At 42.2% G+C, this 12,822-nt stretch overlaps 1 protein-coding gene across 2 annotated transcripts in view; it reads left to right on the top strand.

Annotated features, from left to right (window-relative positions):
• The window catches only part of TANC1 (tetratricopeptide repeat, ankyrin repeat and coiled-coil containing 1), a 226,127-nt gene that overhangs the window by 136,591 nt on the left and 76,714 nt on the right, over nt 1-12,822 (top strand). For both annotated transcript variants that reach the window (XM_012655855.1, XM_012655856.1), the window contains exon 5: nt 4,596-4,700. In XM_012655855.1, coding sequence (XP_012511309.1) covers nt 4,596-4,700 — 105 coding nt within the window. The remainder of the gene's footprint in view (nt 1-4,595; nt 4,701-12,822) is intronic.

Here is a 12,822-nt window from a genome sequence, read left to right on the forward strand (position 1 = left end):
TTGGTAGGATCAACGTTATAACACTTGGTTTACGAAAAGGGGGGAAATTACTTTAAAGTACCTTGTGCTTGAGTATTTTGTTTTAAACAAAAAGCTGTGTGTAGAAAGGTGCTAGGCAGTAGTTTTGATGAAGTGGGTTTTTCAGTTTTGATCTCTGTTGACAGGGAATGTGGCCACTTGATTTAGGGGAGTTTTTCCGTATTGATGGCCCAGAGAGTAGTGTTACTGGTTTCATGGATGGTTGTTTAAGTGAAAGACTGGCACTTGGGTGATGGTGCTGGCTCCAGTCGTCCTCATCCGGAAGCCACAGCCTGCTCAGCTGACCACATCACAGGCTCTGAATGCCCTTGTGACAGCACCCCCCCCCGTGCAGCAGATGCGATGTTGCTTTTCTTTCTTGCTTTCTATTAGTTCCTCAGAGTTCCTTCTTTAACCTGTTACGGTTGCTGTCTTCCTGGGTAGGGTCCTTTTTCAACTGCCTGTCTGTGCTCCCTGGCACCTCATTTGTATATAGGTGTAAGGTGCTCACAGACTTATTGAAAGGTGTGTGTTGAGGGGAGGCTGTGCTGCAGCATGATTGGTCAAGGAGCTGCCATTTTTCGGTGGGGGAGTCCCCGGCTATGATTATTTATGGGTCTCCTCTCTTGATGAGCTTCCCCAGAAAGGAATCCTTCAATCTCTTCCTGCCCGTCACATAGAGCTTGGCTGTCGATTCTAACAGCTGAGAGGGAGGGGGCATACGTCTGGGGCCCATCAGTCTGTGTGTAGCATTTTTCTTAATCCTAGTTTTTTAAATTTAGAATTTAAGAGGTTTTAAAAAAACCCGAAACACAAAAAGAAAACAGAAAAAGGCACTCACAAGTTTAGCTCTTGAATCTCCCGTGGTCTTAGAATTCAGCCTTTCCAGAGAATAAACTCAGCCTCCAGAAGACAGAGGGGGAATGCTCCAGGCTTAAGCAATTCTGAGGTCTGTTCCTTAAACAGATTATCAGCCAATCCTGAGGTGCTGGGCATCGCTCTGCCCCTGCCTTCCCTCCAGCAGCCCGGTGTCCCTGAGGCTCTTTGGCCCAGGCTGAGCCCTCATCACCCCCACCCCCATCTCTAGCCTCTGCTCAGCCCAGTGCTCCTTGGCAATCTTTCTCACTTTCAGAAGCTTGGTTTCATGCCTGTGGCTGTGTCCTTTCCCTGTCGGTCTCTCTTTAATCCTTTTATTGCAACTTTAATGGTGTTTTTGAGAGGGAATGGAGGCAAAGTATCATCTGTTCTGTTTAATGCAAAGTTTGCACAAATTCTCTAATGAGTGATCAAGGGGGGAAAAGAATAAAACCTCTATGGCTATAAATTTATCTTGTTTTATAGCATTTGAAATTCAGCTGTTTGTGAAAAGCAATTTAAATAAAAGGATCATGTTAGACAGCAGTTGTTTATATTCACTTCATAATATTTCAACTCCTAGTAAAAGTTAGGGGAGATCAGGGACAAGTAGGATGAATAAAAGACTTGCCGGATGACTAGGTGGTGGAAAGTCACAGTGCCTTGGCTTTTTCTAGAATTGCGTGTTTAATCTAGATTCCACAGCTTTTTAAGTGCCAGATGGTAATTCAGTGCATGGGCTTTAAAACTGCAGAGACCAGGCTTTGAATTCCTTCCTGCTTTGCCATGAGCAAATTGTTTAGTTTATTTGAACCTCAGTTTCCTGACCCAAAAATGGGGGAAATTGTGCTTTTTCCCCAAAGTTATTCAGAATGAAGTCATTAATATATGTAAGGGCTTAGCCTTGTGTGACCACTGAATATGTGTTTTATTTACTTTGGTATATTCTAGGTCTCCTTTCAGATCTGACACTCCTGTGATTCACTGTGCCTGGGAGCCACATTGGCCTGGGCTCTGCTCTCACAGATGTTCCCCTTGTAGCAGGAGGCTCTCTGGCTCATCTTTTAGCTCTGGGACTTACCGAGGCCTGCGTTCGGGGGAGATGACGAGGGAGGGGTGTGGTATTTGAACCTAGGTCTGCCCGACTCACAAGTCCCTGCTCTTAACATCCTGACTCCTCAGTGTTGCGTTATTTCCTATAGTTAAGGGATGCCTCTGAATAGAACAGTTAGGGACAAGGAGGATGCTTTCTGAAGGCCCTGGGTGACATTGGGTTCCATGGTCCAATTATTGTGAATAACCATCATACGTTCATCTGAAATAGCCCATATTCTAAGAAAGTACTCACTATCACAGATTATTTTTGAAGGACTTCATTGGCTAGTAGATTGGATCCTGGAAGTAGATCTCTCTAGATTTGCCTGAAGAGTTAAGGTGAGCAGAAATACGGGCATCTCTTGAGCAGTGGGTATGGCTGCTGGTTGGGCAGCTGCATGTCGTCGGACAATAATAATAATAAAGGGCTTTTGGGTCCATTTTACTTTAGTGGGTAGGGAACCAAAAGTGTAGACTGGTTCTTGTATTTGTCCTGGTTCCATTTCTGTCTGTCCTATTCAGGCCCTTCTTTCTAGTTTCTGTCTCTTCCACAGCAAATATTTTAGCCCTTCCCCCCGTGTTTCCCCCATGTATGTTTATATGTGGATGTGTGTATGTTTGAGATAAAATCTGAATACTGTTGCATAGCCTGCATCCCCCACTTGGATTGAAAATATGTTTTCCCCTTCCCTCTGTAACCATTCTGTTTTAACCTTTTAAAAAATTCCCTTCCTGGCTGGGTTAAATAAATTATGAAGACAGCCATGTGATTAAATACTACATTAGTCATTCAAAAACCATGGTTTCTAAAGTTAGAAATAACATCCTTATTTGTTAAGTATATAAGCTTTGCTGATAACAGTCTATTTTAAGATGTAGTACATTCATTATAGCTGGCTGGGAATTAGATTATTTTTACAGTAGTGTAGATGCTTTTGCAGTGAACCTTTAGGTGGCAGCATCTCTCACCACAAACCATATTTTGAACAGGATTTCTCAGATGTGTGAGGTGTTTGAGGCGGAACGGTGCTCCTCCTGCATCACCTCTTGATGGTGCCATGACGATGACGGCGCTGAGGCCCTGGGACGGCCAGGGCTTGGGGCTGAGCAGAGGGGAGGGTTGTAGACCCCTGCCTGGCACTCTTTCCCTGCCCCTTCTCTTACTCATGCAAAGTGTTTCCTCTGTGGCCTTGTTAAAAGCCACTTTACATATAAGGCAATCAAGGAAAACAGGAGTCAAGTGAGTGATTCTGGATCAGAATGTAACGTGATGCTTGAAAGGAGCAGACAGAATATGCACTTTTTAAAAAGTGGCTTTATGTAGGTATAATTTCAATACCACCCAATTCACCCATTTAAAGGGTACAGTAGAGTATTTTTTAATATAGTCACAGTTATACAACCATCACTACAATTTAATTTTAGAACATTTTATCACCCCAAAAAGAAGTCCTATGTCTCTTAGCTGTCACCCCACAAGCCTGCATAGCACCCAGCCGCTGGCAACCATTCATACTTTCTGTTGCTATAGATCTGCCTCTTCTGGACATTACATACGAATGGAGTCGTATAGTTGTGGTCTCTTGTGAGTGGCCTCTTTCACTCAGCATAGTGTTGTCACATTTCAGCTATGCTGTAGCATGAATTGGCGCGTCATCCTTTTTATTGCCCATTAATATTCCATTGTGTGGACAAACCACATTTTGTTGCCATCACTTGATGGACCTTTGGCTATTATGAATGATGCTACTATGTACATTTGTGTACAAGTTGAGTTATTGTGTGAACATACAGTCACATAGGAGTCGAATTGCTGGGCCGTATGGTAACTCTGTGTTTATCCTGTTGAGCAGTGGCCAAAGTGTTTTCCAAAGCGGCAGCACCATTGCACATTTCCTGCAGCAATGTGTGAGGGTTCTACTCAGTCTTAGTAAGAACTCTGGATTTTCTGATATGTTGGGGTTGCGGGGGGGCCTTGAAGAGGAGGTAGGAGATAAGATGCTCAGTCTCTCTTGCATCTTTGAATTGCGTGCTGGACTGGCTGCTGCGCCTTTTTGAAGGCAGCTGTGTCAGCTGCCAAGAAAGAAGTCGTCTCTACCCCGCACAATTACCATGCGTCACCAGCCGGATAAGATGCCTGCGTTCCATAGCTGCTCGGAGCATGTTGATATTACAGGCTGGCTGTTTGTAATCCATGCCTCCTGACTTGGGAGAGACCATGCAACCAAATCATCTTTGTCCCAGCGAGAGGAAAATTATGTAAAAAACCCTTCACCCCGAGCCACCCAGGTTTGAACATGTCAGAATCACCTACTTGACATACAGCACAGACAGCTGTAGAGACTTCACAGCGAAAGAGCAGCTTTTGTTTTTGTCAGAGTTTACATTCTCAAATCTGAGCTTTGGCAACCCAGGCTGGACATTCCCGTGCCTGTACTGAAATGACTGTGTGTGTGTGTGTGTGTGTGTGTGCGCGCGTGCATGCGTGTGTGTGTTTTCAAGGGAGGGAAAGGGGCTGGCTCTTCCTTTAGGCATATTTGGGTCCTGGTAAGGACACACACTGTACATTCTGACGCTTTGTTTGCATCTGGAAAAAATTAGCCACACTCAGATCTTTCCCACTGCAGGTCCCGTCAGGAAGCCCAAGTATGTGGAAAGCCCCAGAGTGCCTGGAGACGCAGTTATAATTCCGTTCAGAGACGTGTCCAAGCCAGCAGAGCCCAGTGAGAATGGTAAGAATATGTTTTCAGTGAGTAGCCTCCCTCTGAGTTTTGTATTTAATAGAATGACGCTCTCCATTTCTGAATGAAACTTGAGTGCCCCTTGCAGTAATACTTTGCTGAACTGACTGTATATGGGGAGTTTTTCCCCCCCTCGGGCAGTTACAGAGATCTGTTTAGCTAATGTCAATTCTTGGACTTATGTACACAAGGTAGGAATATTTGAGTGGGTGCATATGCGTTGTTTAAGGGTTGAATCTTATTTCCTCTGAATTTTGACCTAGCAGGGCTTAAGGGGGTACGAAAAGTCAGCCAGTAGTCTGCTTCCAAGATTTCATTTTGTTTTTAATACTCTACCGCTTTAGAATACTCAACAACAGGCTTTGGGTGAAAAGCTGAAACTTTAACTGGACAAAGCTTATAACAACTAGCTTTTTTAAAAGCATTTGGTAACTTTTTTTTTTTTTTAAACATCTAAAGTGTTTTAAGGATGTCAAAGTAGAGGCAAAAAAAATCCAAACTGAAACCTTTTCATGAAAACATTTTATGTATTTTATATCTGGAAATGTATAACAGACATTACAAATTTGTAGCATTTAATGAATGTATCAATAGTTATTTTAAAAAATCAATTCAAGCATTTACTTGTTTGTTCCTTTCTGAGTTGTCCCTGACTCACAACTTTGTGGCCTTTAATTTGAGTGTTTTGAATTTGCATCCTATTTTCCTGTAGAAACATGGGATTAGGAATCTTGTCCTATGTAAAGGAGCTTATTTTACCACAGTGTGGATACAAGTTTAGTAATGCTCAAAGATAACTTAGGGGGAAAAAAAAAGTCATCCATATTATTACTTTGGAGTACCTGGCACCCTCTTCTGCCTAATTGTTGGTGGTGGGGGATATAGCCCGTATATTCCAACCACTGTGTGTGCGTTTTGTTTCTGGTGATGTATGGCAGTGGGTAATAATTAGGACATAGGACATAGGAAGAAAATGGAGTGGAGTGGTAGTAAAAATACAGCTAAAAATGAGCTGAGAGGAGGGATTGGCAGAAGCTGAAAATCAGGAAGAGGAGAGTTTGGGATGGGGGCAGGGAGATGGGGCCAGGCGCTGGCCACTCTGGGCAGGCAGGAGACGTGAGAAATCCCACCCGTTTCCTCTCTGTCCAGGCCCCTAGTTGTGTGTAGCTAAGAGGCTCACACCGAGGATATGTGCTGAGGTAGGGCACCAGGTATGCCTGATGAAGGCAGAGACTCCATGGTGGTGTCTGGTGGGTACCACCGTCTGCTGGGAGATGAGGCCCTTCTCGGTTGTGAATCAATATGTGCAGGAGGTCCGTTTGCTTTCATTTCTCTTCTGTGTGTTAAAAAGAAAGTAAAAATCTATTTCTCTATGGTCAGTATCAGTCATCAGACTTACTGAGCTGTCTGCCCATTTCAGATTAAGCCTCCCCTTACCCTCATTTTCACCCGCCAACATCTTTGTAGTCCTGGTCAATTATACCCCTGGCATTTTGGCTGGCCTGGCCTCCATTATGCAACCTCTTCCTTCCTGGCTGGGAGCATCGTTGAGATTCTGTATAGGGTCTAAGACTCCTGGTATGGCAGTGGAGGAGAAATTTCGGAGTTTTACTGGGCAAAGAAAGGAAGTTAAAAATAGTTCCCATTGTCAACTTTTCCCCCCTTGCCCAAGGCAGAATTGGCCACCTTTCTTGGCAAAAGGAAGCGCTCTTATGCTTGGCCGTGAGCCAAGATAAAGTCAAGTGCAGCGATTGGTATTGCTGGAGCAGCCTGAAGTTTCCGTGTGCTCACTCCTCAGACCCAAGCTCTCTGATTCAGCGTCCTCAGTCTCCACGAGGACCAGATGTATGACATTTGTGGGCTGCAGATACAGAACCAGAGCCATTTCACCTAAAATTGAGAAACAGGGCACACTTTTACTTTTTCTAGGTGTCTGGGTGTAGTTCATGTTTGTGGGCACATCATCATGCCTGAAGGTAGCCGTGATATGCTGGTGGAAGCCCCAGCAGAGTTACCTTTCTCTTGGTTGATGAGGTGGTTGCCTAACAGAGTTGAACTTGGCAATTAGTAAGGGGTGTTTTGTAATCCCCATGGAATCCTTTAAATTTCAATGGGGATAATGAAGTCTGCCGTATTTTAAAGTATAATTTTTATGTCCAGGTCATTGAACCTAAAGGAAAAGAGTAGAGCTAACTGAAACTAATTGAGTTTGAGTATTAACACAGGCATGTACAGAGGCAAGATGGGCAAACCCTCACTTATAACGTTCAAAATCAGCATCATCCCTTCAGTTTTACTTTAAAACTTGGTCTTTTGCTTTCCATATTTCCTTCGGGCCTTCTTATTTGTCTCTAAGACGTTTTTCTGGGTGCTGTCAATAATACCATGGCAATATTCTCCAGACTAACAGGTTCTATTGAAAAGAGCTCCTTGTGAAATGCCTTTGAAATTTCACGTAGACTCGTGAAATACCGAGTTATTCCTCAGTGTCTGAAATATTCTTCCCAGACTGATCTGCCTCACTTTTGCTTTAGTGGTCATGCAGATCCATCAGTTTGTTTTGTTTGAGACAGGGTCTTGCTCTGTCACCCTCGCTAGAGTGCAGTGGCATCGTCATAGCTCACTGCAGCCTCAAACTCCCAGATGCAAGTGATCCTCCTGCCTCAGCCTCCTGAGTAGCTGGGACTACAGGCGTGCCACCACACCTGGCTAATTTTTTTTTTTTAATTTTTTGTAGAAACAGGTCTCACTGTTTCCTGAGGCTGGTCTCAAATTCCTGGCCTCAAGCAATCCTCCCTCCTCGGCCTCCCAAAGTGTTAGGATTACAGGTTTGAGCCACCATGCCCAGCCACTCTGTCAATTCTTGATTCTTAACTCTCTGTTTGAACTTTAAATCAAAGTAAAACAAAGAGAATTTTGAATTTTTATATTAATTTATAGGTAATTGTATTTATGTGTAATTCGCCTATTTCAGCCATCTGGGAAGAAGGAGGGTTGATGATACAGGCAGATGAACGTTTTTTGTAAGCAAAGAACCTGTTAAAGTTTGCATTCACCTGGAAACACCTTTAGGAAAAGACATTCTATCCTCTTTAGTATTTTAAAATATTTTCGAAACATAGCATTTTCTACTCTGGCAAAAAAAGAATGACTTAATGAAGTCCTCAAACAAAATACAATCCCCCTTTTTCCTGTCAAATGGTCGTATTAAGCTGTGTGTAATACAGAATCGGCTCTTTCTAAATAAGCTTCTGCCCCTGTCTCCTCTCCTCCCCTTTCCCTTTGCTAAATAAATAAGATAGATAGATAGATAGATAGATGAGAGATAGATAAAATAAGCATCCTATTGCTAAATCAGCATATTGTTTAGGGGGAAATGTCATTTACCCACAAAATAATATCTCTGCCTTAAGGGGAAAAAAATTTCAGATAAATTAGAGAGGATTATTAAATTATAATAGGATTCACAACTTTATTTCTTTGAATTAGAGACAACCATAATCCACTTAGGTTTGCTTTAATATATCATTAGCTACTTGAGCAAGCTTTGGGGAGGGGTGAGAAAGTTTTTAGTTTCATGAGTCATTGCTTGGTGAAGATCAGTCTCAAAATATGATGACACTTTTTTTCTGGCAGTCTGGTTAGCAAGGAAAACTAACACACATGAAACAACAGAATAATTAAATGCAAACTATCTTATTGGGAGGAGGGGCTCTTTATTAGATATTTTTAAGCACCTGGACACCTTATGTTTTTGATTACTAGTTCAGTCATTCAAACAGATGTAGAGGATTAAAGAAGTATGCAGAATAATGGCACCTGTCTACTATTACCTAGTTAAAGAAATAAAACATCACTCTGCATTTCTTCCAGTCACTGACATTCCCCTTTCTTTCCTAAGAGGTAGCCTTGATCTTGCTTTAATTTTCAGCTTCTTAGAATGGTGATGCACCGTTCTACCTATAGTTGAATGAGGTTAGATGGAAGTACAGAGGGGGGCATACGTGGTATGTGTGCATAGAAGAGAGACTCTTAGAGGTAGAGTATGCATTCATTCTGTGTTTCCTTGAATAAGTATTACTTAAATTCCTAACTGTGAAAAGCACTATCATGGATGTTATTTGAGATGGGCTGTCTTCAAGGAGCCTTAGAGTCTGACAGAGGATCAAAGACCTGTATACAGAGTGACTGTAATTTAAGGGAGGCAGTAATGTTGACTAATCCAAGCTGTATAATGCATCGGAAGTTCAGGAGATGGAGATTGTGAGCATGGGAAAGGCTTAATTGGAGCTATGCTTTAAGATTTACCAGGTATCTTAATCAGTTCAGGCTGCAATAACAAAAATACGATAAATTAGATGGCTTATAAACAACAGAAATTTATTTCTTACCGTTCTGGAGGCTGGGAAGTCCAAGATCAAAGCACCCGAAGATTTGGGGTTTGGTGAAGGTCTGTTTTCCTGGTTCGCACACAGCTGTCTTTTCACTGTAGTCTCATATGGTAGAAGGACAGACAAGCTCCTTCTTTCATAAGGGCACTAATCCCATTCGTGAGGGTTGCACCCTCATGACCTAATCACCCACAAAGGCCCCACCTTCTAATACCATCACCTTGGGGTGAGGGTAAGATTTCAACATAGAAATTTGGGGCTGGGGGACACAAACGTTTGGACCATAGCACCTGACAACAGAGTAGGATGGAGTGGGGCAGGAAAGAGGCTAAGATCAGGGAAAATGATTAGAAAATGATTTAAGCAATTAAGTGAGAATAAAGTCTCAAATGAGATCAGGGTCAGGAAAGAAGAGGTGATGAAAGATTCTGGAGGAATTTCAAGGACCTGGGAGCCAAAAGAGACAATCATGACAACCTCAAGTCTTTGAGACTACATCAAGAAGCCACTGGAGGACAGGGGACTGTCTGTTTTGGTTTCAGTTTCAGGCATGTTGACTTCAAAGTGCTGGTGGAACATCTAGGCAGAAGTATCCAACCACCAGTTGGAAAATCAAACTGGGTCTCAAGAAAGAGCTCAGAACATAAACTGGGCAGCTGTTTGCTTAGAGGTGATGTCATGAGACTAGGCGAGTTCAGTCAGGGAGAAGGTCACTGAGAAAGGACTGAGAAGCTTTGGTTTTTCACTTACGAGCTGTGAATAAGGTGGAAGGAGCACTAGCAAGAGGGCAGGAGAAGGCACTCACAAGACCACAGCATACTGGTAAGCATGGCTGTTCCCTGGGAGTGCCTCTCAGGACAGTTGCCACTTTCTCCTTGCAGGACACAGTGTTTGCAAGGTCATAAATCTACAGGAAGGTCAAAAGTAGAGGTGTGCTGTAAAGAAAGTAAAGGAAAAAGAAAAATCAGTGTGTTTAACAAGGCTGTTGCAGGAGAGCTGTGAAGGTGAATGAGTTGAAGTTACCGGTGTGTGATACGGAAATGGAATTAGGGGGGACCCTTCAACCCCAAGAAGTTGAACAGATAAGGGAAGATGAGAGATCAGTTATTAGGGTGAGGGGTGTGTGTGGCCAGGATTTTAACCTATTTGTAAGGAAAGGGAACATTTAATACAATTGTAAGCCTAATGCAGAGGTACTCAAAGCATGGGCTGTGGACTTCTAGGTGTCCCTAAGATCCTCTCACAGGTTTGTGAGGTCAAAACTCTTTTTATAATAATACTAAGAAAGTATTTCCATTTCCATGGTTGTTGACATTTGCACTGATGGTGCAAAAGCAGTTGTTAGTGAAACTTCTGGTAGCTTAAGTTAATATGCGTCAAGGCAGGGGCCCTGGGTACGCTAGTTGCTATAGTCGTCTTCACTGCCACGTGCTTGCGTCAAAAAATAATTCACTGAAGAATGTCCTTGATGAAGCACTAAAAATAATGTTATTAAAACATGACCTTTTTTTTTTTTTTACCCATCTTTTTAATACTATGTGTGATGAAATGGGAAGTCTTCATGAAACACTCTGCGTGCTCTGAACTATGGTTGTCTCGAGCCAAAGCACTTGTATGGTTGTTTGAATTGCAGGCTGAACTAGTCACTTTTTAAATGCAACATCATTCTTATTTGAAACAACAACTGACAAACCATAGTTATTCAGAATTGAGTATTTGACACACATTTTCTTGAAAAGGAGTGAAATTAGCCTGTCACTTCAATTAAAAAAAAATAAAACAAAACAAAAAACGCTGACAGAATTAGTTGCCAGTGATAAAACTTGACCTTTCAAATGAAAATTAGGTTTTTGGGAAACTTGCATCTGTCACATTGAGCTTGATGGCTTCCCAGGACTTTTCAGTTGAGATCTGTGGTAAGTGATATTTTGATATTGTGTAATAAAATGTGTCAACATTTGCAAGATCTTCAGATTTTTTCTATTTTTTTACCTGTCCGATTAATTTCTTTCTAATTTTAGTAGAGACGGGGTCTCGCTCTTGCTCAGACTGGTTTCGAACTCCTGAGCCCAAACAATCTGCCCGCCTCGGCCTCCCAGAGAGCTAGGATTACAGGCGTGAGCCACCGTGCCCGGCCGAAAGTATAGTTTTTAAATTAAAATGTTAATTATTAACATGTAACAAGTTTTATTACTTTAAAATGAATCATAGCCAGGTGTGGTGGTGAGTACCTGTAACACCCAGCTACTTAGGAGGCCAAAGCAGGAGGATTCCTTGAGCCCAGGAGTTCGAGACCAGCCTGGGCAATATAGTGAGACACTGTCTCAGAAAAAATTGAAATTAAAATTAAAATGAATTAATATGCATTTAAAATTTTTAGTTTTAGTTTCTCATATGAAGAATATCAACAGATATAACCCTCATAAGCCAAAGCTCTTTGGAGTCCTTAATAATTTAAGAGTGAATCCTGAGACCTAAAAGTTTGAGAACCCACTGGCTTTAAGAAGAGGGGTGAAAATAAAAATAGAAATGAGAAAAACTGATCCAAAATCTGAGAGTCTTCTAGAACTGAGGGAATGAAGACTTTGAGCAGAGTGGCAGAATGACTAAAGAGAAAAAGGCTAATTCAGGCAGCAATTCAGAGAAAAGAAATGGTTAAGTTTAGTGACAATTTCAGTATGTGGTAAATGAGATGAAAAGTTTAAAGATAACACGTATGATAACTGTGTTTTGGTATTGCAGACTGGAAATATTGACAGGAACAGAGCAGGTTCATGGATAGATGCTCCTTTTTAAATACTGTTTTTGGAAATCTGAGGAGGAGGGAATGGTGATGGCTGAGGCCAGAAAGAAACAGAAGTTACTTATAAATAGAAGTCAAGGAAGGCAAGAGGCTGAGCACGAAGCAGGTCCTGGATAAACAGAGGCAGGGGAAGGGGATTAACCCCGAACCAGGGGCCTGTCTCATTTAACAAACTTGCTCCATAATTTCTGTCTTGGAAATTTGGTGTTAAGTTAGTTGTTCAAGGTCACATACTAGTGAATTGCTGAACCTTGTCAACAAAGCCCAGCTTGCTCTAGAGTCTGGGGAGGGCGGGGTGGAGAAGGGTTTTCTGTTGGCGGTGATCTCCAGGGACCCTCAGGGTTCTCGTAGAGTCTGGCTTTGAGAAGAGGGAGTGATTGGATGGAAAGTGAAAGCAGGCCAAACTGGGACAGTTTGGGAATCAGAAAAAAGAGGGAATTTGTTGTTTTGGAATAGTGAATTCAGAAAAAGCTATTTGAGGCAGAAAAAAATATATATAAATAGAAAGCTCTGTTTTTAGGTAAGAGAAATATAAGCACATTTGAAACAGATACTAACTTGTAAAACCAGAAAATAATAGTGAGGAGGTGTGGGCTCTTGGTGTTAAAGTTGATAGAGAGATAATGGCCAACTTTCTAGCATCTTGTGGTTTATAAGTTGTTTCTCACACATCATTGGTTTTGAGCCTTGAAACCTATAGGAAGTGGGTACGGCCACTTCACTCGTGAGGAAGGTGTGGTTCAGAGAGTTCAACAGCTCTGTAAGAGGGCCAGAACAGGTTTAGCACGGAGCACACGCTGTCTTCCCAGACAGTAGGGAAGGATGATTATGAAGGGCGTCGAAGGTTTGAAGTTATGATGGCCATGATTGGGGAGCTGGCCAGTTTATGGACTACTCCTCAGTGTATGCCCTAAGCATA

Source organism: Propithecus coquereli, unplaced genomic scaffold (genome assembly GCF_000956105.1).
Source record: "Propithecus coquereli isolate 6110/MARCELLA unplaced genomic scaffold, Pcoq_1.0 Scaffold49, whole genome shotgun sequence".
Taxonomy (NCBI): Eukaryota; Metazoa; Chordata; class Mammalia; order Primates; family Indriidae; genus Propithecus; species Propithecus coquereli.